The 20712-nt window shown below is 41.3% G+C and overlaps 1 protein-coding gene across 3 annotated transcripts; it reads right to left on the bottom strand.

Annotated features, from left to right (window-relative positions):
* Nucleotides 1–7862: 7862 nt before the first annotated feature.
* Nucleotides 7863–20267, bottom strand: ZNF846 (zinc finger protein 846). Of its 3 annotated transcripts, XM_058525766.1 has the most exons (8): nt 19927–20266; nt 17324–17544; nt 16998–17032; nt 16770–16858; nt 16008–16134; nt 15164–15247; nt 10613–10695; nt 7863–10122 (listed from the first exon to the last, which is right to left on the bottom strand). In XM_058525766.1, exons 4-8 carry the CDS (start codon nt 16800–16802, stop codon nt 9010–9012), a joined length of 1440 nt encoding a protein of 479 aa, XP_058381749.1. In that variant the 5' UTR covers nt 16803–16858; nt 16998–17032; nt 17324–17544; nt 19927–20266; the 3' UTR covers nt 7863–9009. The 3 variants fall into 3 exon arrangements, with proteins under 3 accessions (XP_058381749.1, XP_058381748.1, XP_058381750.1); XM_058525765.1 differs by lacking the exon at nt 16998–17032; XM_058525767.1 differs by lacking the exons at nt 16770–16858; nt 16998–17032 and having other exon boundaries at nt 19927–20267.
* Nucleotides 20268–20712: the final 445 nt, after the last annotated feature.

Raw genomic sequence — 20712 nt, 5'->3', positions numbered from 1 at the left:
GGGAAAAAAATGAAAACATTAGTTTGGAGATTTGTACCCAGATATTTCAAGAGACTAGAAGAATTCAGGATCCAGTCTAGTTAATGGATATAAAACAGAAACCTCAAAGACAATTATCAGAACTAAAACCTAATATCCATGAATGTGTACTATAGTTTCTGTTGAAACATATGTTTTTCTCTCTAAAATCACCCTCATTTTATCAAAGATAGCCAAATTGAAACTAACTGGTTTGCAAACGAAAATAAACTTGGCCCAGTTATTTACATAAGTACAGCAAGAATAGCCATTGATTAAATCTGCTTTGCTGGAACTCTTTATAGGAATCTCACATTGAACTTTAAAGGCCTCTCGAGGCCAGGAAAGCCAAGCCAATGACTTTGTCATCAGCCTTTGCCGGCAATACCTACAGATTTGGGTGAATTCCTCTCTTCTCGAGGTCCCCCCAAATATTTAGAGGTTCCTTGCACCTGCCAGATAAGTGACATTCCTTACTTATCCAGTAAATGCTGCTTGGAACACTGAACATAAGGTACCAGGCCAATACTTCCATGTGGCTTTATTCCATAAAGTCCAATCTTTGTCTCTCAGAAGCTGTCTTGTCACATTCCAGTCAAAGCTTTGGTAATATAACCAATGTTTCCAATTGTGTCCTGTTATAAGGAGAACAGATTCTTATTGAACTTATGCAAATAACTATCTTGCCATGAAAACAATACTCACTTACTAAGACTTTCCAAATCCTGGAGGGATCAGGTAGGGAAAAAAGATAAATGTTTCAATTCTGCTTACAAACGTGTAATTTACCAAATTGCCATAAGTCATAGCTATCTCAGGAGAAAAGACAAAAAGTTTTCCTTAAATCTAAAAAAAAAAACATTAGGGCCGGCCCCGTGGCTTAGCGGTTAAGTGCGCGCGCTCTGCTACTGGCGGCCCGGGTTCGGATCCCGGGCACGCACGGACACACTGCTTCTCCAGCCATGCTGAGGCCGAGTCCCACATACAGCAACTAGAAGGATGTGTAAGTATGACATACAACTATCTACTGGGGCTTTGGGGGAAAAAAAAGGAGGAGGATTGGCAATAGATGTTAGCTCAAGCCGGTCTTCCTCAGCAAAAAGAGGAGGATTAGCACAGATGTTAGCTCAGGGCTGATCTTCTTCACAAAAAAAAAAAAAAAATTAAAAAAATCAGCATATTTCAAACAAAAGTCATAAAAATTATAATCATCCCCATCAGTTCATTCAGTCTAGTGTGATTCTTTTTTTTAAATTTTATTTATTTATTTTTTCCCCCAAAGCCCCAGTAGATAGTTGTATGTCATAGCTGCACATCCTTCTAGTTGCTGTATGTGGGACGCGGCCTCAGCATGGCCAGAGAAGCGGTGCGTCGGTGTGCGCCTGGGATCCGAACCCAGGCCACCAGCAGCAGAGCGCGTGCACTTAACTGCTAAGCCACGGGGCTGGCCTGAGGGATGAGGGCCTTCTTGAGCACTTCTTGTAGTGGGGGTCTTGTGGCAACGAATTCCCTTAGCTTTTGTTTATCTGGGACAGTTATTTCTCCATCATATCTGAACTATATTTTTGCGGATAGAGTATTCTTGGCTGAAAGTTTTTGTCCTTTAGAATTTTGAATATATCGTTGCACTCTCTCCTAGCCTGTAGAGTTTCTGTTGAGAAATCGGCTGAGACCCTGATAGGAAATACTTTGTATGCTATTATTATTATTTTTTTTGTCTAGCTGCCCTTAATATTTTTTCTTTGTCATCGACTTTTGCCAGATTTACTACTATATGCCTTGGAGAGGGTCTTTTCGTGTTGATATATTTAGGAGATCTATTGATTTCATTCACTGGTCTTTCCAGCTCCTTCCCCAGGTTTGGGAAGTTCTCAGATATTATTTCTTTGAACAAGTTCTCTGCTCCTTTTTCCCTGTCTTCTCCCTCTGGAATACCTATAATCCTTATATTGGATTTCCTAATTGAATTGGATATTTCTCGGAGAGTTTCTCCATTTCTTTTTAGTCTTAGTTCTCTTTCCTCCTCCGTATGGAGCATTTCTGCATTGTTGTCCTCAATATTGCTAATTCTTTCCTCCATATTGTCAGCTCTGATGCTTAAGGCTTCCAGATGTGTCTTTATCTCCTCTACTGTGTTTTTCATCTCTAAGATTTCTGATTGGTTTTTTTTACAGTTTCAATCTCTTTTGTGAAGAAACTCCTGATTTCATTGAATTGTCTGTCTGTGTTTTCTTGTGTTTCATTAAGCTTTTTTATGATGGCTATTTTCAATTCTCTGTTGTTAAGGTTATACATTTCTGTGCTTTCTGGGTTGACTTCTGGGTGCTTGTCATTTTCCTTTTGGTCTGGAGATTTTATATATCTTTGCATGGTGCCTGTCGGTGTTGGCTTACTTTTCCTCATAGTGAAAATATATGGTCACAGTTTCCTCTTGCTGCCACTGGGTGGGGGTCAAGGGCTGTGTATTCTGCCCCACCTCAATCCGCAGACACTCTCATCAGCCCCTGGCTGATCTGAGGCGTGGCTGAGTGGAGGCTGCTGGGGGGGAGCATGGGAACAGCTGGAGCATGGGAACAGCTGAGACTGGAGCACAGACCAAGCCGAAGCCACTGGAGCCAGGAGTGGGGGGGGCGGTCACGCTGAAGGAGCTGGGGGTGGGGCAAAGTCCAGCCAAAGGAGCTGGGGCCATGGCTTTGTCCAGCCAGAGCAGCTGGGGCTGTGGCATGGTGGGGCCTAAGCTGCCACTGCCTCTGGTGCGGGGACACAGGCTCACCTCGCTGCTGGTCGGGCCCAAGTGCCTAGAGGCCACTGCATCTGGGGACAGGGCTGAGCTGAAGCACTGCTGTGCTGAAGCGCCAGTCAGGTAGGCCGAGTGGGGGAGGGGCGCTTACTTTTGCCTCCCCTATCTCAGAGGTTTCTCACCTCGCTGTTGCTCTCTGCTCTCCTGAGGGGCTAGCTTGTCGAAACTACCCTCGCAACAGTTCTGCTCCCTCTGTATGGGGATCCCCTCGGGCTGTGAGGGGTCTTGGAGAGTGCCAGTTTTCATGCGGCAAGCTGCCCCTCCCCCTCTGCTGAGAGCCACGTGGTCTGTCTCTGGGTCGCAGTCCTTGGGGAAGGAAAGGAGGTCTTCTTACCTCCTTCCACTTCCTCTGGGGATTCCAGCACCTCCGTCCTTGGGTGTACAGCTGCCTGGGTGCCTCAGACGTCACCTGTGTAGCGTGAATAGCTTTTGTTGGAATATGAATGTCCTTTCTGTTGTGTCTTAGAGGGGGAGAGTTCAATGGGGGAAGCTCATTCCACCATGATGCTGACGTCACTCATACCAATCTTTTTTTTTTTTTTTTTTGCTTGAGCAAGATCAGCCCTCAGCTCACAACTGTGCCAACCTTCCTCTATTTTTTGTATGTGGGATGCCACCACAGCATGGCTGGTGAGTGATGTAGGTCCACACCCGGGATCCAAACCAGTGAACCTGGGCCACTGAAGCAGAGTGTGTGAAACTTTAACCACTCAGCCACAGGGCTGGCCCCTCTCCTATTTTTTATTTAGCAGTTTTATAGTTTTTGGTCTTACATTTAGGTCTTTGGTCCATTTTGAATTAATTTTTGTATATGGTGTAAGGTAAGGGTCCAACTGTTTTCTATTGTATGTGGATATACAGTTGTCCCAGTACCATTTGAGGAAAAGATTATTTTCTTCCCCACTGAATTCTCCTGGCACCCTTCTCAGAACTCAATTGAGTATATATGTGAGGGCTTACTTCTGGAATCCCAATTCTATTCCATTAATTTATATGTCTGTTCTTAAGCCAGTAACATAATGTTTTGATTACTGTAAATTTGTAGTAAGTTTAAATCAGCTGATAAGTTCAATTCAAAGAAAGAAAAAAATAAGACAAATGGAAAACATAAAATAACATGACTAAATGAAATCCAAACTTATTACACTTACATTACTTATAAATGGACTAAATGCTTCCATCAGTGGTAAGTATTATTAGTGTGGATTTTATAAATATCAAGATTCATGCAATGTAAGAATCTGAATTGAATCCTAGCCCACATAAAGGACAAGAGAAAATGTGAAATTTGAATGAGGTCTGTCAACTAGTTAATAGTATTTTATCAATGATAATTTCTGGGTTTCAATAATTATACTATGGTTACCTAAAATGTTAACCCTAGGGTAGCTCAGGGAAAGATATACAGGAACACACTGTCCTATTTTTACAACCTCTCTGGATGCCTAATTTTATTTCAACATGGAAAGTGTATTAAAAGTCATGATTTTAAAATCACCTCTATGATGCTTTTAAAGACGTTTAAAAAATAATGATACAGTAACACTGAGAAATAAAAGGAAAACAATATGATATAGCTACATAAAAGTCTGACAAAACAGATTTTAGTGGAATGCACATTCTCACACTTAAAGAGGTTACAGATAATTTTTCAAAGTTTCAATTCATGAAAAAAACTATAGCAACTCTAAAATGGTATGCACTTAATAACACAGCCTTCAAAATATAGCAAACAAAAATGGACCAAATGAAAGGAGAATTACAAAAGCCACCATTGGAGTAGAATATTTTAATACACCACTCTCTGCAATAGATAGTGCAGAGGAACAAACATTCAATAGCCATCAAAGACTTCAGCAAAACAATGTACAAGCTGGACCTATAGACACAGAGCGCACGGCTGACTACAAGGATAAAATACACATTCTTTTCAAGCTCACATGGGACACTTATGAAAATTGAACACAAACAGGCCCAGAAAGCATAGCACAAACATTTCCACAGGTCAATATAATTCCCTAAACAGAATGCAATTCAGGTAGCAATCAACAATAAAAACACCATATGTTGGAAATCTAGAAACACATTTTGAGGGCCGGCCCCGTGGCATAGCAGTTAAGTGCATGCACTCCACTGCTGGCAGCCTGGGTTCGGATCCCAGGCATGCACCAATGCTCCGCTTATCAGGCCATGCTGTGGCGGCATCCCACATAAAGTGGAGGAAGATGGGCATGGATGTTAGCTCAGGGCCTGTCTTCTTCAGCAGAAAGAGGATTGGCATGGACGTTAGCTCAGGGCTGATCTTCCTCAAAAAAAAAAAAAGAAAGAAAGAAACATTGTGAAACAACCCACCTGTCAAAGGACAAACTGTAGTAGAAATTAGATATTTATAATTGAAAAGCAAAAAAAAACGCACTTAACCAAAATTTGTTGGAGATTCAGCTACATCAATATAAGGATAGTCAAAGCCTGAAATGATTACATAATAGGAAAGAAGAAAGTCTGAAAAATAATGAGCTATGCATTTCATTTTAGAGGCAGAAAAAAGAAGTACAGTCATACATCACTTAACGATGGGGGTACATTCTGAGAAATGCATCATTAGGTGACTTTGCCATTGTGACATCATAGAGTGTACTTACACAAAGCTAGATGGCATAGCCAACTACACACCTAGGCTATATGGTACTAATCTTATGAGAGCACGATTGGGTATGCAGTCCATCCTTGAACAAAATGTCATTATGTTGCACATGACTGTATGTAAATTTTGGATTTCCATTTTGGTCAACCATGGATCTCTCTTTTAATTTACAATATATACAATGTAATAATTTATTATGCATCTATATTAAAGTATTTTACATCGATACATCATATAAACGCAGATACATATGTATATAATTTATGTAGTTAATCTTGGTCTTCTTCCCCGGTATCTAGGGTTTGTCATTGTCATTTTTAAATCAGTAATCTAAGACTAGCTTTATGTTTGCTACCCCTGGCATTTTCTTCACACATAAGACTTCAAGTTTCCTTTTGGGGAGGGAGAGATGCTTGTAGTCACCTAAATCCATAGGCTTTTTACTTTTTTTCTTTCCTTTTGTCTCCTGTCTGATCCTGAGATGACTGTTTTGTGGGTGGTTTTTTTTTTTTGGTATTTAGCTGATAAGCTCCTGGTGGTCCTGAGTGGCCCCTGCTGTGACGCTGTGACCAGTGCCCCCCCCCTTCTAGGGTGTCCCCATCAACTTCAGAGGGGCTGGGGGTTACATCCACGAGAACAATGACGTTGAAATCCTGATTCTGTGATAATTTGGTTTTCAGGAGGATGCTGTTAGCATGCTGATAGCAGCACTCAAGAGAGCCCAAGTACACTGACCTGGAGATTTACAACCTCACGTGAGCTGAGAACCCCACCATGTGTCTTAGGGGAAGGAAGAAGAAAATGTTCCTTCTTCATTAAACATTGAGCCGTGGTCTCCGTGGATGGGATCCTTTCTATCCTACTACATCTGGGAGTGAATTTTAACAGTAAAAGCAAGCAACAGAGAGATGTGCACTTAAAGTAGCATTTAAACTTTTCGGAAGCCATGGTTTTTGAGGAGGGGCCTGGGGCAGGCTACACCTAGCTACTGACCAGTGGGAAGGGTCTATCCAAATATGGAATCAAATGAGTGAGTGTCTGCCGAGGGTTGAAATGCTCAGGAGACAGAGTCAATGACGCTTCTGATGGCCTGTCAACGAAGGACCTTATTTACCTCAGACTTGTTTATCCACCAGAGTAAGAGAAGAATTGTTCCATTTAAGGAGCACCATCTATTTCCTGGGTCATTAATTCTCAATATATTTGCTACTTCCTCCCATGACCCCAACTGCTAAAGCTAGAGGAGTCCTAGGGCTTGCCAATCCTCTGGTGAAATCATCTAGTAGAATGGCATTAAGTGCCATCTATACCCTGATGACATCAAACGTTAAGTGCTCAGCCTGACAAGGAGATGATTTTTCTCATGAACCAAGAAGTCTTCAAACAAGCAGTCTAATGGCTGGTGCAAAGAGACCACGGGGGACACTGTCCCTGTGTTTTTTAGCCAAACCATATTTGTCTGTGGCCTTTGTCCTCATAGCACAGAATTTAATCATCCAAATTCCAGGAATATATCTGATTTCCAGGAAGGAAGGGGGAAGGATGAAGGGCAATAATTAGAGAAAAGGCCATAAGAGACTGTCTCCTTTTTAACAGCCTTCTCTGAATCCACATCAATGACTTCCGCCTACTTCTTATTAGCCAGGACTATGAATATACTCTCCCATAAGTCCAAGGAAAACTGATAAATGGAATGTTTTTTAACTACCTGCTTGAAGATAGTCTGGATTCTATTTATAAGGGACCAGAGGACAAGGAATATTGAAGAGACAGCTAGATACTACTTGCCATACAAGGCCAGAGAGAATTTCCTATAAATAACACAAAAGAATATCATAAAGAGTCCATTTTACAACCCACTTGCAAATACATTAGAAAGCAGTATTCAAAAATCATTATAAAATGCCCTCACCTTGCTGACCAAACTTCCAAATATCTCATAACTCAGTGAAGACATTATAATGTAGATGAGGAAGTCTTCAGAGCTGAGCCATGATGAAAACACCATTATATGAAATGAGTATAACATAGCAGAAATTCTACTTACAGTCACTGGAAAAGCAATGAAACTTTATGACAACAGAACCACCACATAAAATTCAGGAGTCAGGGGCTGGCCCAGTGGTGCAAGCAGTTAAGTGCTCGTGCTCCGCTGCGGCGGCCCACGGTTTGCCAGTTTGGATCCTGGGCGCGCACTGACGCACCGCTTGGCAAGCCATGCTGTGGAGGCTTCCCATATAAGGTGGAGGAAGATGGACACAGATGTTAGCCCAGGGCCAGTCTTCCTCAGGAAAAAGAGCAGGATTGGCACATGTTAGCACAGGGCTGATCTTCCTCACAAAAAAAAAAAATTCAGGAATCAGGCACTTTCATGAGAATAAGACACACAGAAGGGTAATCTCATTTTCATGTCATTTATTTAAATTTCTCCTCTAGTATGGATTCTCTTGGATACAATAAACGAAGAAAGTTCCTGAAAGCTTTCCAAAATTCCTCACATTCATAGTTTAGCCCTCCAGTGCGTATTTTATGAGTCTCTGAACGGATGTATATTTACCAAAAATCATTCCTGCATTTTTACATTCATATGGCTTCTTTCCAGGGTGGGTTTTCACATGTAGAGTAAGATTTGTAAAATGGGTACACCATTTCTCATGGACCCTACAATCACAATTTCTCTCCAGTGTGAAGTATCATTTTTACTAAAGGTTGAAAACCAAAATACACACACATGTGCACACACACACATACATACAAGGTATTCTCATATTTCTAACATTCATAATTTTTTGCCTCTGTGAGATTATCAAAAAATATTAATGGATGAGCCGGAAGTAAAGCTTTCCCACATACCTTACCTTCCTAGGGTTTCTCTCCACTGCATGGCTTATTAACACCTGACCACTTTTTACCATTTCTTACATTCGTGAGTCTTCTTGCACACAAAGCTGTCAGGAATCTCTGAAGGCTTTCTCAGATTTCTTATATCTATAGAGCATCTCTCCACTGTGAGTTCTTAAATGTTAAGTTCTTATAAGATAGGAGAAGCAAGTATAGGTCTTCCTATATCCTTTACATTCATAGAGTTTTATGCCAGTACAATGTCTTATGTGGATAGTAAGCCCTCAACAATAAGTAAAGATTTTACCACATTCCCTACATACAGATGGTTTTTCCCCAGTGTAAGTTATCATGTGCTATTAAAACGTGAAATATTTTAAGGCTGTATCTCATTCTTACCTTCACATGGCTTTTGCAGTAACTTCAGATGCATAAAATCAAACTTAGGACGACAAAAACAAAAAGGCTTACCCACATGCCTTACAACCAGAAGGTTTTTCTCTCAAGTGTGAGTTCTTACACATTCTGTAAGCTATGAACAATTACTGCTCTCCCATATACCTTATACAAATGCGAATTCTCCCCTGGGGTACGTTCTCACATATCATGTAAGGATGAAAATTGAGTAAAGCCTTCTCACATTCTTTAATTTCATAAGGTCTTTATCCAGATGAGTTTAGATGTGAATACTAAGGTCTGAGATCATTTACAGGTTTTTTTCACATGCCTTAGTTCTCAGATGTTTAGCAAGTGCTGAAGATTGAGTGAAAGTTTTCTCACATTCCTTACATTTGTATGGTTTCTCTCCTGTGTGAGTTCTCATGTGAATATTAAGGCATGTGGAGTATCTAAAGGTTTTCCCACATTCTTGACATTTATACGGCTTTTCTCCAGTGTGCGTTCGCATGTGCATGTTAAGGTTTGTGGAACGGGCAAAGGCTTTCCCACATTCTTTACATTCATACGCCTTTTCTCCAGTGTGAGTTCTTAAATGTGTAGTAAGGCCTGAAGACTGAGTGAAGGCTTTCCCACATTGCTTGCATTCATATGGCTTCTCTCCAGTATGTGTTCTTAGGTGTTGATTAAGCATTGAAGAATTATTAAAGGCTTTCCCACATTCCTTACAGACGTAGGGTTTTTCTCCAGTGTGTGTTCGCATGTGTAAGACAAGCCCTGAGGAACGAGTAAAACTTTTCCCACACTCCTTACAGAGATATGGCTTCTCTCCACTGTGAATTCTTATGTGTTTTGTAAGATAAGAAGAATGAATAAAGGCTTTTCCACATTCCTTACATTTGTAAGGTTTTTCTCCAGTGTGAATTCGTATGTGTAAAATAAGTCCTGTGGATCGAGTAAAGGCTTTCCCACATTCCATACATACATAGGGCTTGTTTCCACTGTGAATTCTTATATGGTCTGCAAGGTATGAGGAATGAGTGAAGGCTTTCCCACATTCTTTACATTCATATGGTTTTTCGCCAGTGTGGTGGCTTGTATGTACCTTAAGGGATGACTGATCAACAAAAGTTCTCCGACAATCTTTGCGTTCACAAAGTTTCCCTGGTGTCTGAGTTTTCTTGTGCCCAGTAAGATCTGAAAGCTGACCAGAGGCTTTTTCATCTTGAACACACTCAGAAGGTCTCTCCCCAACATGGATTTCCTTGAACAAAGTACGAATAAAGTTTTTTTTGAAGGCTTTTCTATTCTGATTATCCTTAGAAGTTTTCTGTCTAATGTGAACCATAAGAAACGAGTGTTCACCAAATATTTTTCCACACAGGTTAGAGCCATATTGTTCCACTCCAGAACTGCTTCTCTCCTGTTAAGATATAAATGCTAATTAAAGACTTTTTCACATTCATTATAAAAATAGAATTTCTCCCCATCACAACTGTTACGCATTAGAAACATTACCATAACTGAATTTTTTTCCATTTCCATTAAGTGTACAGAGTTTCTGCCCTGTTTTTGAGTTGAATAAGCTGGCTATAAGGCCAGGACCCTGTACTATATTCTCCACCTTTACAAAGCATCTTAAGAGATTTTTTTCTGATAATCATTTAGACTAAATTGTGTTTCAAAAACTGGATATCAGAGTTACACATGTGTGGACATTCATTTGTGAGATCTCTGAGGAGAAACAGGTTTGAAGTAAGTTTAGAATACTCCTCAACTTCTTGATGTTCAGAATCTCTTCATAGACTCTGCTTTCTGCTGTAGGTAAATAGCATTTATCTCATATAATTCTCATGGATTTTAGGTTTCTAGTCCTGATGTGGAGGAACAAAATTGCTTCTTGGAGATCTTACCAATTGCATTCCATTTGATGTTTTTTCCACAGAAATATCTTGAAGGGGTGTGGAAACTTTGGTTTTCACTTGCAAATCCAATTCTGAAATAAAGTGGAAAAATTTGAGTTTGGGGGAAAATTTGGAGATAAAATTGTTTCAAAGCATACGGCACAGAGAATGACATCACAAGATATGGTGGATAGGGGACTCTAGTGCTCTTGCACACCAGAAAACAACTAATAAGCTTACAAAAACTATCAGAATCAACTCTTGCAGAATTTGGAATCTAGTCAAAAACATACAACCAAGGGAACACTTAAGGAAGAAAGAAGAGGCTGTATTTCACCAAGAGAGTGCTATGGCATTTTAACTTTCTGCCTACCATCCACACTTTCCAGATCAGCTGCAGCCACAAGAGATGGCAGGATGTATTCCTTGAGCAAATTGCTAGTGTCAGAAGGAGCAATATGGACCTTGTTCTCAAAGAACTGCCCATTGTGTGTTTCGATCTGCCTGGCAGCTTCCTCAAGTGTCAGTGCAAGGGCTTCCCTTAATTTCACCAACTCAGAGTTCCCAGGAGTGAGGCAGCACCCCAGGTAGCATCTGCTGAAAGCATATACAGGGGAAGTATTGGCCACAGCAGCCTGAGGAAGGGGGAAAATGGTTGCAACAAACAGTAGACAGACTGAAAAGTCTTGGAAGGAACCAGTGGGGAATGTTATATGCCAGTGAATAAGGACTTTTATTTTTTTTTTATTTTTTTGTGTGTGAGGAATATCAGCCCTGAGCTAACATTCATGCCAATCCTCCTCTTTTTGCTAAGGAAGACTGGCCCTGGGCTAACATCCGTGCCCATCTTCCTTCACTTTATATGGGGATGCCGCCACAGCATGGCTTGACAAGCGGTGCGTTGGTGCGTCGGTGCGCACCCAGGATCCGAACCCAGGCCGCCAGCAGTGGAGTGCGCGCACTTAACCGCTACAGCATGAGGCCAGCCCCGAATAAGGGCTTTTAAAAACTCAAGCACTGACCGGGCAATCAAGAAGTCCACAAGCATGCTCAGACAGGCCAGAGGACCGAAAGCTTTCATCTCCCCAGTTGACCTTCAGCATCCACTCAAGCAGGAAAGAAAGGCTAAGAAAAAGTTGTAGGGGCCAGCCCAGTGGTGCAAGCGGTTAAGTGCGTGCGCTCTGCTGCAGCAGTCCGGGGTTCGCAGGTTCGGATCCCGGGCATGCACCGACGCACCGCTTGTCAAGCCATGCTGTGGCGGCGTCCCACATAAAGTGGAGGAAGATGGGCACGGATGTTAGCCCAGGGCCAGTCTTCCTCAGCAAAAAGAGGAGGATTGACAGATGTTAGCATAGGGCTGACCTTCCTCACAAAAAAATAAATAAATAAATTTAATTTAATTTAAAAAAAGATAAAATTATATAAAAAATAAAAAAAAGAAAAAGTTGTAAACAGCCTGGCTAAGCACTGAAGGAGTAGCCCAGTCCACAGCCAATTGACAAATACTAAAAGAGAGTATTTTATTTTCTTTCCTTGGCTCTAGACATTGAAGGAATTTCTGTCACTCAAAGGTGACCACCAAGCTAACAAAACACAGATTTCAGGGGCTACACTAAAAAGAATGCAGAATATACAAAAATAATTGATAAAAGTCACTCAACAGACATCAGCAATCCATGATGGGGAGCAACAGCAAAGCCCAGGGAGAGAGGAGAATCAGATTTTACTATTGCCACATTATTATATCTAAAATTTACATTTTAAAATAAAACTCTAAGGAACAAGGAAAAAAATTAATAGAAACTGTCCCTGAAAGCCAAGGCATTGGACTTACTAGATAAAGACTTAAAACAATTTGTTTAAACACACCCAAAGAGCTCATGGAAACCATGGACAAAGAACTAAACGAAACCAGGAGAATGATGTCTCACCAAAGAGAGATTATCAATAAAGAGATAGAAAGTACAAAAAGAACCAAATAAAATTCTGGAGCTGAAAAGTACAATATTAAACATGTGGAACACGACAGACATATACACGAATGGACTAGAACTGAGCATCTAGAAATAAACCCGTACATCTAGGATCAACAGACTGTCAACAAGCATGCCATAACTATTGTCTCTTCAACACATAATGCTGGGATAGCTAGATAGCCACATGCAAAAGAATCAAATAAGAAAGCTACTTCAGGGGCCAGCCCCGTGGCATAGCGGTTAAGTGCGTGCACTCTGCTGCTGGTGGCCGGGTTCGGATCCCGGGAGCGCACCGACGCACCGCTCATCAGGTCATGCTGTGGCGGGGTCACACATAAAGTAGAGGAAGATGGGCATGGATGTTAGCCCAGGGCCAGTCTTCCTCAGCAAAAAGAGGAGGATTAGCATGGATGTTAGCTTAGGGCTGATCTTCCTCACAACAAAAAAAAAGAAAGCTACTTCACCCATATACACAAATTAACTCAAAATGAGAAAAACCTAACATAAAAGCTAAAACTATAAAACATTTAGATGAAAACATGGGGGTAAATCTTCATGACCTTGGATTTGACAATATCCAATATTTCTATCTTATTAGATAGAAATATTATTAGATATTAGATGGAATCTTATTATTCTTAGATATGACACCAAAAGCACCCAAGAAAACAAGAGATAAACTGGATGTCATCAAAATTAAAAATGTTTGTGCATCAAAGAACACTATTTTAACAAAGTGAAAGGACAACCTAAAGAGTGGGAGGAAAATTTGGCAAATCATGTATCTGATAAGAGTCCACTATTAAAAGTACATAAAGAACTCCTACACTTCAACAACAGGAAGACAAACAACCCAATGTAAAAAATGGGCAAAGGACTTGAATCAGCATTTTTCCAAAGAAGATACAGAAATAGCCAACAAGCACATGAAAAGATGCTCAACATCATTTGTTTTAGGGAAATGCAAATCAAAACCACAATAAGATACCACTTCATATCTGCTAGAAGTGTTAGTATTTAAAAAAAACAGGGCCGGCCCGGTGGCTTAGTGGCTAAGTGCGTGCGCTCTGCTGCTGGCAGCCCGAGTTCGGATCCTGGGCACGCACTGACGCACCACTTCTCCGGTCATGCTGAGGCAGCATCCCACATACAGCAACTAGAAGGATGTGCAGCTATGACACACAACTATCCACTGGGGCTTTGGGGGAAAAATAAATAAATAAATAAATAAAAATAAAAAAAAACAAAAGAGGGGACAGCCTGGTGGCATAGTGGTTAACTACGCATGCTCTGGTTTGGTGGCAAAGGATTCATGGGCTCGGATCCCGGGCATGGACATACGCACCGCTCATCAAGCCATGCTGTGGCAGCATCCCACATACAAAATAGAGAAAGATGGGCACAGATGTTAGTCACGGCCAATCTTCCTCACCAAAAAAAAAAAAAGAAAATAAGTGTTGGCAAGGATGTGGAGTAACTGGAACTCTTCTAAATTGCTGATGGGAACGTAATATGGTACGGCCTCTGTGTAAAATGGTTTAGTAATCCTCAACAAGCCAAATATAAAACGACCATACAACCCAACAATTCTATTTCTAGTTATGTACCCCAAAGAGTTGAAAGCAAGTATTCAAACATTTGCACATAAATGTTCATAGCAGCAGTATTTATTCACAATTGCCAAAGGTGAAAACAAAAGTCCATCAAAGGATAACTGGATAAACAAAATGTGAGAGTCGTGAAATTGAATATCATTCAGCCATAAAAAGGAATGAAGGATACATACTCCAACATGGATGAACCTTAAAACATCGTGCTAAGTGAAAGAAGCCAGGCACAAAAAGCTCACATTTTGTATGATTCCATTCATAGGATATACACAGAATAGGTAAATCCAGAGACGGAAAGCAGATTAGTGGTTGCAGGGATTGGGAGTGGTGTCAAGAGGGACTGACTGCTTAATGGGTACAGGGTTTCCTTTTGAGGTGACAGAAATATTTTGGAACTAAAATGAGCTGATGGTTGCATAACACTGTGAATGTACTCAATACCAATGAATTATACTCACTAAAATCGTGAATTTATGTGTATTTTACCTCAAAATAAAAAGCATATGGCACATATGTATATCTAAATATGAAGGAACCATTATAAAATGGTGAAACAAAACAAAAGATGGACCACAAAGAGTTTAGCTGTGTTAGGAGTTTGGCAATGATAAGGGTCTGGTGCCAAAACTGTAGGCAATTTACGAAACGTAATACTCTGGAAAACTAGGCTGACAGTAAACAAAAAAGATAACAGAATCAGAAAAACAAGATAGGAGGGTATTGTAAAAAGAGCTACCTGCAAGTAATGAAATTTTCAAATAAGCCAGACAGATCTTTCTGAATGAACAAAAAAGGTTGAGATCAATGGAAAGTTAAAGGTATAGGGGAGTTGAAGGTTCCTGAGGAAACGCAGAAATCAAATGGCGTCAGCCTTCTCAGAAAGAATATATCTTTAAAAGTTTGCAAAGTGACATGTCCCAAGGTACAGCCCCTTTCCCAGGCTTTTCATAAAACCTATCTGCTTGTGAACTCACCCCGCAGAACTCCTCTCGCTCCCATCCTCATCTCTTCTGTGCCTTCCAATCCAGAATTGACATCAGGTTTGCATGATCTGTATCCTGCTCAAGGGAAAAATACATAAAGAGGACCTCACAAGACATGGAAAACATATCCTTGAATCAGGAACCAACACTTTAGCCTTCAGGGTGTCTGAAGATGCTCAAGTCTAACTTTACAAGCAGCAAAGTGATCAAGCAAAATTTCAAATAAATGCAATAAAACAATTTAAAAGGAACAAAAATCCGGGGACAGCCCAGTGGTGTAGCGGTTAAGTTTGCGTGTTCTGCTTTGGCGGCCTGGGGTTCGCTTCAGAGCCTGGGCACAAACCTATGCACCACTCATCATGCTGTGCTGAAGTGGTATCCAATATAGAAGAGCTACCACTCTACAACTATGATACACAACTATGTACTGGCGCTTTAGGGAGAAAAAAGAAAAAAAAAAAAAGATTGGCAACAGATGTTAGCACAGGGCCAATCTGCCTCAAAAAAAATGTTTTTAATTAAATTAAAAAATAAAAGGAACGAAAACCAAAGCAAATTCCCTCTCTGCGCCCTCAAATGACCGGAGGTCTCAAAGACCTGAAAACCATGGCCAACTCCACACACATTTAAAGTCTTAAGGTTTTTAGTCCCTAAAGGAAATACAGTCGTTTATTTAAACAGATCTTCATTTTCATGGGGAATCTTCTAGAGGTAAGGCCCATGAGGCCAGGGCTATGTCTGTCTTGTTCACCACAGTATTCCCATTTGACAGCAAAGGTACTTAAGAAACATTCATTTCATAGAGGGCTCAGTGAAGAAACGACAGCGGCCTTACCTAGTGTCATGAGATTCCGGTAATTCTCCAACATCACGTCTCTGTAGAGATCTCTCTGCGGTTGATCCAACAAAGTCCACTCCTCCTGGGTAAAGGCCACAGCCACATCCTCGAAGGTCACTAAGTGCTAAACCATCAAACACATGCTGGCTTCAGCTAAGTACCATCTTCTTTGATGTTCTCAGAACGAGGGACTGAAGAAGGTAGACCAGAAGCCTACAGTACTCCTGGGCCTAGACCTGTCTCCTCTCTAGCTACATAGACAATGCCTGGTGATCCATCCAGGCAATCCTGACTGGATCGCATCCAGTCACAAGGATTTATCTTATCATAACTCTACCGTGGGCTCTTCTTGTTTTATTCCTCCTCTACTTATAGGCGGCAGTTAGCAATGAACATTATGCAGCACTCAGTAAAATCTATTAACAAATGAATTATTTCCACAGTGACACACAAATTGTGAGATTAGATATCTCACATATCCTTCATAACCTTCCTGAAGATCTGTCACAACACTCAACAAAACAATAAGCCACAAAGCATGATTGAGAATCAGAAAAAATTAATAAATATTGAGAAAAAAGAATCATATCCAGTGTAATCTCTGTATATTCAGAGACGGCACGGGTCCTGGAAAAGTTCACCTGGAACTCATTTCCTAAGCAGAGCCATTAATTGCTTTAAGAAGCTTGGGGACATCAAAAGGAGACACCTGATGGAAACAAGCATGACGTTTTGAAGAAAGATCAACTTTCCACTTGCCTGAGAAGAATCCATCAGTAACCCAGCCAGCATCCTTGTCTCCTTGATTTGCCTCTTATGAAGACGGAAAGGGTCTCAAAAAAGATGACCTCAGAGAGAAGGAGAATGGCATGAACTTCAAAGGCAATCCAATTCCAACAATCACGTGCCTATAAGCTGTTCCACCCCATGCAGAGAACATGCCAAAAACACACCACTTCCGTAATATGACGAAGTGCCCTGAGTTACCCGGAGCAAGAAAGTGGTTTTCCAGATTTTGCTACCTATGAGAAACAGGTTAAAAATTCCATCTGAGAGTTACACAAATTAAAGTGCAGAGAATTAGAGCTGTCTGACAGAGACAATAAAATTCATGAACATTTTATCCCCCAAAAAGCACACACACACATTCTTGCAGCCCAAATCCCAGGGACCTGACATACGCACTCTGGCCACTTCAATCCCTCTTATCAGGCCCACTGCACAATTGCTCAGCACCTGAGCACCGCATCTGCCATTTGTGAAGGAACTACACGAAGTAAACGATTTGAAAAGAAGCATCAACAAGGACTCACCATACATTTGAGTCAGATCCTGTGAATCTGAAAATGACAGTTCCCAGAAGGTTCCAACTTGCTCAGAAGATCACTTCAGAGAAGCTTCTGAGTTTAAATTAAGAGGTTGATCTCGATTTCTCTTCGTATACTAGAGTGTCTGGGTAACTGGTTCGCAACATCAATCATCAAGCAACAGACAATTTTCCTTAGTCGTCAATCATCAATAGTCACCCATTTCTCTACAGATAAAACATGTGACAGCCATTAAAAACTGTCCAATACTACTCCACGCAAATGTTAATAATAATTGCCATTTACTAAGCATCCATTAGAAGTTCTACATATATAAACTCCTTTAGTTGTCCTAACTCTCCAAATTGGGTATTAATACTGTTATTTAATTACTGAGAAAACTAAAGTTTAGACAGGATTGGTAACTGGCCCAACATTACCAGTTAGGAAACGTGAACCAGGACCAGGACTAGACACAGGTTAGTGTGTCAAGAGCCTGATATCCTCTGGTTGCTGTTATTCCTGACATGACCAGAATTCAGTCTGGACCCTCTGCTAGGCATAATGAAGAGGATAAATACAAAAGGTTTTATGAAACCAGAAGTCTCCCTGGGTACTCCCTGCTAGAGCAGGGAGTTGGACTTGGCACCTTTGCCTCTCTCATCTCTTATTCCTTTACTCAATCAGCAAACATTTAATAAGGGCCTTCCTGGGCCGGCCCCGTGGCTTAGCGGTTAAGTGCGCGCACTCCGCTACTGGCAGCCCGGGTTTGGATCCAGGGCACACACCGATGCACCACTTCTCCGGCCATGCTGAGGCTGTGTCCCACATACAGCAACTAGAAGGATGTGCAGCTATGACATACAACTATCTACTGGGGCTTTGGGGGAAAAAAAAAAGTTCTAATAAGGGCCTTCCTTATGCCAGGTCAGGTACTAGGCACTAAGGAGGGCATAGTTCTTAGGGATCTCATGGTTCAATCAGGCAATGCAGGTAATAAACAAATAATTACCAGATGGTGATGAGCAGCACAGTCAAAAAAAGAATCAATCTCATTAAAGTATGAGGAGTACCACACATACACAAATATATTCCTGATACAAAGACAAGACTGGTTAGGGGCAAGATAAAGACAGAATAGAGAAATAACCACTTCAGAGGACTGTGATAATTGATACCTTACTTACTTAAATCATTAATGTTCCAATTTTGACCCAAAGACATTCAAACTTGAAAATGATTATTTTAGAAAAAACTCAAAATACATTTCTAATGCTGGCCACTCCAATAGGCTCTGAATCATGTCACTGTTCTTCTTCTATGTTGAAATTGAAGCCTTTCCATGTTTTCTCATGGTTAACTACAAAGACTATTACATAAATATATTTTTCATCTTTTCACCTTTTTGTATTACTGATCAGTTCTCCTTGCTTCCATTAAGTATTGGTTTTACTTTTATTCATCCTTTCAGTATATTTTATTCTACTTCTGTATTTCTTGCTCAACCTTATGAAGTAGAATGCTTAGTTTCATTTCTTGAATTTTTTTATTGAATTACAGCATATATACAACTAAAGGAAGAAATCATGAATAAAAATCTCAACGAACTATCAAGAAATGAACAGCCTCAGGTAACCACCATTCAGATAAAGAAATAGAACATTTCCATATCCAGCATATTCCTTGTCTCTTTTCCAAATCACTAATTCCATGCCTCCCAATCTCAACCACTATCCTGACATGGAACACTCTAGGCTATTCTGCCTATTTTTGAAACTTAAAGAAACAGTATCAAACAGCATGCATTCTTTTGTCTGTCTTCTGTGTCATAATTCACTCAACATTATATTTGTGAGGTTCATCCAAGCTGCTGCCTCTCTCTACCTGTGGTTTGGACCTTCTCTTTGCTGAAGAGTATGCCATAGAAAACAAATGCCACAACTCATCCATTCTTCTCTTGTCCACTGGGTTATTTCCATTTTAGGGATATTTCCAATAATGATGCTATAGCTTTTATGTTTAATTGTTACACATGTGCATGAGTTACTGGTGTGTGATCAACAGATTATTTGATACTTTTTAAAAATGTGTTTCCACTAGCGAAACACTAGCGGTGTATGCACATCTTAACCAACACATGGCACTGTCATTCTTTTTTAGTTTAACATTTAACCATTCAGTGTGTAATACTACCATATTGTGATTTTAATCTGCATTTCCCTGGTTGCTAACGATATCAAGCGCCTTTTCATATATTTGTTATCCATTTGTATATGTACTTTATTGAAGAGCCTATCCAAACCTCTTGGTCATTCTTCTATTGAGTTTTCATTTTGGATATTAATCTGTACTAGTTATTATGTACATAACTCTTGGTTGTTACATGTGAGGCAATTAACCAAGTATTAAAGGGCAAATACCACGGCTGCAATTTATTTCAATCTCCTTACTCTCAAAGTTTATCATATACCCATGGAGAGAGATGTACAGATACAGTAGACATGCAAAATATTAACAAATGGTCAATGGACAACAAGGTAACATCTGAATAATATATCAAACTCCAATAACGCATGCCCCCAGCCAGAGCATTTCCGTCCAGTGCTCACCGGAAGGCACCGATCGCCAAGTCGGTGAGACGAAGAGGACGCTGGGGTCGTTTTCCAGAACAACGTAAATGCTTTTCCTTTTGGAGAAAGGACAAAGGCTGCTTTGGCAGCTTTCGAAGACAGGCGCACAGCGGCTGGAGCAAAGGCCCTGCCTCCACCGGGGACCCTAAGCCACGGCCCCGACTCGCGCAGGCGGGGAGGGCAGAGGCTCTCGGAGGAACCGCGGCGCCCGCAGGAAGCCTCGGGCGCGAGGTACGGGCCGGAGGAGGCGCCGCGACTCCTGGAGGCCGGAGAGGCCGGTACTGAACGCAAGCGAGGACTTCCACACAGGAGAAACCCTAGAGGAGCGCAAACTGAGACGCACACCCGCCACCACTTCCGCTTCCGGTTTCCGCACCGCGCTCAGCGTAAGGGGCGGAGCCTCAGGAGCTCCCGGATCAGGAAGACGTGAGGCGGAAATAGGGGCGGAGGGGAGCAGTGGCTGCTACTTCCACACTAGGAGGGTTGCGGTTGGACCTGGATCCAGAGCAGGCTCTTCAAGCCGACCAGGTCCGGAAGGCAACGCCCGGCTGGAGGACCGAGCGGAGCTCAGGGGACCGAGTTAGAAGCAGGACGGATGCGGAGGGCGGGGTTCGCGTCGTGGCCTGTTCCCAGGAGGGCGTGGTTCCGGCGGAGTCAGATCCAAGGCTTTGTGTACTGGCAGCAGGAAGCTCATCAAATGCTTTTCTACAGGCCTTTCTCCCTGTTTCTTCGGCAGATGCAACGATGTGCACATTTACAAAGATA

The sequence above is a fragment of the Diceros bicornis genome, chromosome 30, assembly GCF_020826845.1.
Source record: "Diceros bicornis minor isolate mBicDic1 chromosome 30, mDicBic1.mat.cur, whole genome shotgun sequence".
Classification (NCBI taxonomy): Eukaryota; Metazoa; Chordata; class Mammalia; order Perissodactyla; family Rhinocerotidae; genus Diceros; species Diceros bicornis.
This window is presented reverse-complemented; position numbering and strand designations above follow the sequence as displayed.

What these genes read in the sequence shown, in the direction of transcription:
- ZNF846 (XM_058525766.1), bottom strand. Translation starts at nt 16,802, where the DNA reads ATGCTGGCTGGGTTACTGATGGATTCTTCTCAG. An exon ending in AGCGAGAGGAGTTCTGCGGG is followed by an intron (nt 10,696 to 15,163) that starts GTGAGTTCACAA and finishes ACTTTATTTCAG; the next exon opens with AATTGGATTTGCAAGTGAAA. An exon ending in CATCAAATGGAATGCAATTG is followed by an intron (nt 10,123 to 10,612) that starts GTAAGATCTCCA and finishes ATATCTTAACAG; the next exon opens with GAGAGAAGCAGTTCTGGAGT.